At 39.5% G+C, this 1,343-nt stretch overlaps 1 protein-coding gene across 1 annotated transcript in view; it reads left to right on the top strand.

Moving 5' to 3' along the window:
* The window catches only part of ARNTL2 (aryl hydrocarbon receptor nuclear translocator-like 2), an 81,993-nt gene that overhangs the window by 17,130 nt on the left and 63,520 nt on the right, over positions 1-1,343 (top strand). The window contains 2 exon segments of the mRNA XM_006903807.1: positions 818-943; positions 945-973. Of these exon segments, the coding sequence (XP_006903869.1) occupies positions 818-943; positions 945-973 (155 nt within the window).

Here is a 1,343-nt window from a genome sequence, read left to right on the forward strand (position 1 = left end):
ACCACAGAATTTTGGGAATATATTTTTAGGTGAGACTTTTTCCAGTTATATCAGCATTCATAATGATAGCAGTCAAGTTATAAAAGATATATTGGTAAAAGCTGATCTTCAGACAAGTTCTCAGCATTTAAATCTTTCAGCCTCGAATGCTGCTGTTGCTGAACCTGATTGTTGTATTGATGACGTCATAAAACCACCATGAAGTAAAGGAAATTCTGCTCCGGGTTTGACTTCTTGTGACTTTTTTCCTAGAAAAAGGCATGACCACATTATATATCCCTGTGATAAGAAACTGAGAGGGAGGATGAGGTTAAGGTTCCTTCAGATGTTTAAGCTAATTGCAATGGGAAATTAACGTGAAATAAAAGTTTATTCATCTCTTCCGCTAGATTACGAAGGAAGTAGACAAATCACTGTGAAAACAGTCAGTGTGGAGATAAAAGAAATGTGGGTTTCATTAGTAGTATTTCTGTTAATAGCAGCTCTGTTTTTCCCCCACACTCTGGTGGCATAGTCCATATGAAGTTGCATTGTTAACCTAAAAGTGGCTCATCTCTGATGGTAAGATTTACCAGGGGCTCCTCTGGAGAAAAGTGGGCAATCTCCTCCTGTGCAATTTACAGCCTTGGAAACCCAATGTACGTTCAGCTGTGCACTGATATTAACTCAATCGTAATGAGAGAGTGGGTCTTCTTTCCAAATGTCAAATGTGGCACCAGAGTTAGGAGGAAGAATAATGTGTGCCTCCTGAGGTTGGCACTGGCTTCAGTTAATGCCTCCTGGGTAACTGCGGGCCTACTGAAACTTTCTTTTGTAGAGAAGCTCACAGTCAGACTGAAAAGCAGAGGAGAGATAAAATGAACAACCTGATTAAAGAACTATCTGTCATAGTTCCTCAGTGCAATCCCATGGCATGCAAACTGGGCAAACTTACAGTTTTAAGAGACTGTTCAACACTTGAGATTGCTGAAAGGTGAGTTTGAAAATGACCTCCACACTTAGACTTGTGAAGTCGTCTTTGCCATTAAGAAATTTGCAGTTCTCAGTACCTGTTGTGAGTCCATGTAAAGAAAGGTGTCTTTCAACTTGAGAGGTGCTTACTTGAAACTTCTGTATATTCTAAATGCAGAGAATATGAAATTGGATGTCAGAATATTTGGTTCTACAATAGCTTTGTCTGTATGGCCCTACAAAAGTTTTTACATTTCTCCTTGTTTCCTCATGTCTAAGGGGAGAACAAAAGGAACCCAGGTGATGTAGTGCATAACGTAATGGGCTGTCAATCAAAAAGTCAGTGATTTGGACTACCTGAATGGAGAAAAGATGGGTAGTCTCCTTCTATA

The sequence above is a fragment of the Elephantulus edwardii genome, unplaced genomic scaffold, assembly GCF_000299155.1.
Source record: "Elephantulus edwardii isolate Elephantulus edwardi_28Jun2011 unplaced genomic scaffold, EleEdw1.0 scaffold00157, whole genome shotgun sequence".
NCBI classification, from domain to species: Eukaryota; Metazoa; Chordata; class Mammalia; order Macroscelidea; family Macroscelididae; genus Elephantulus; species Elephantulus edwardii.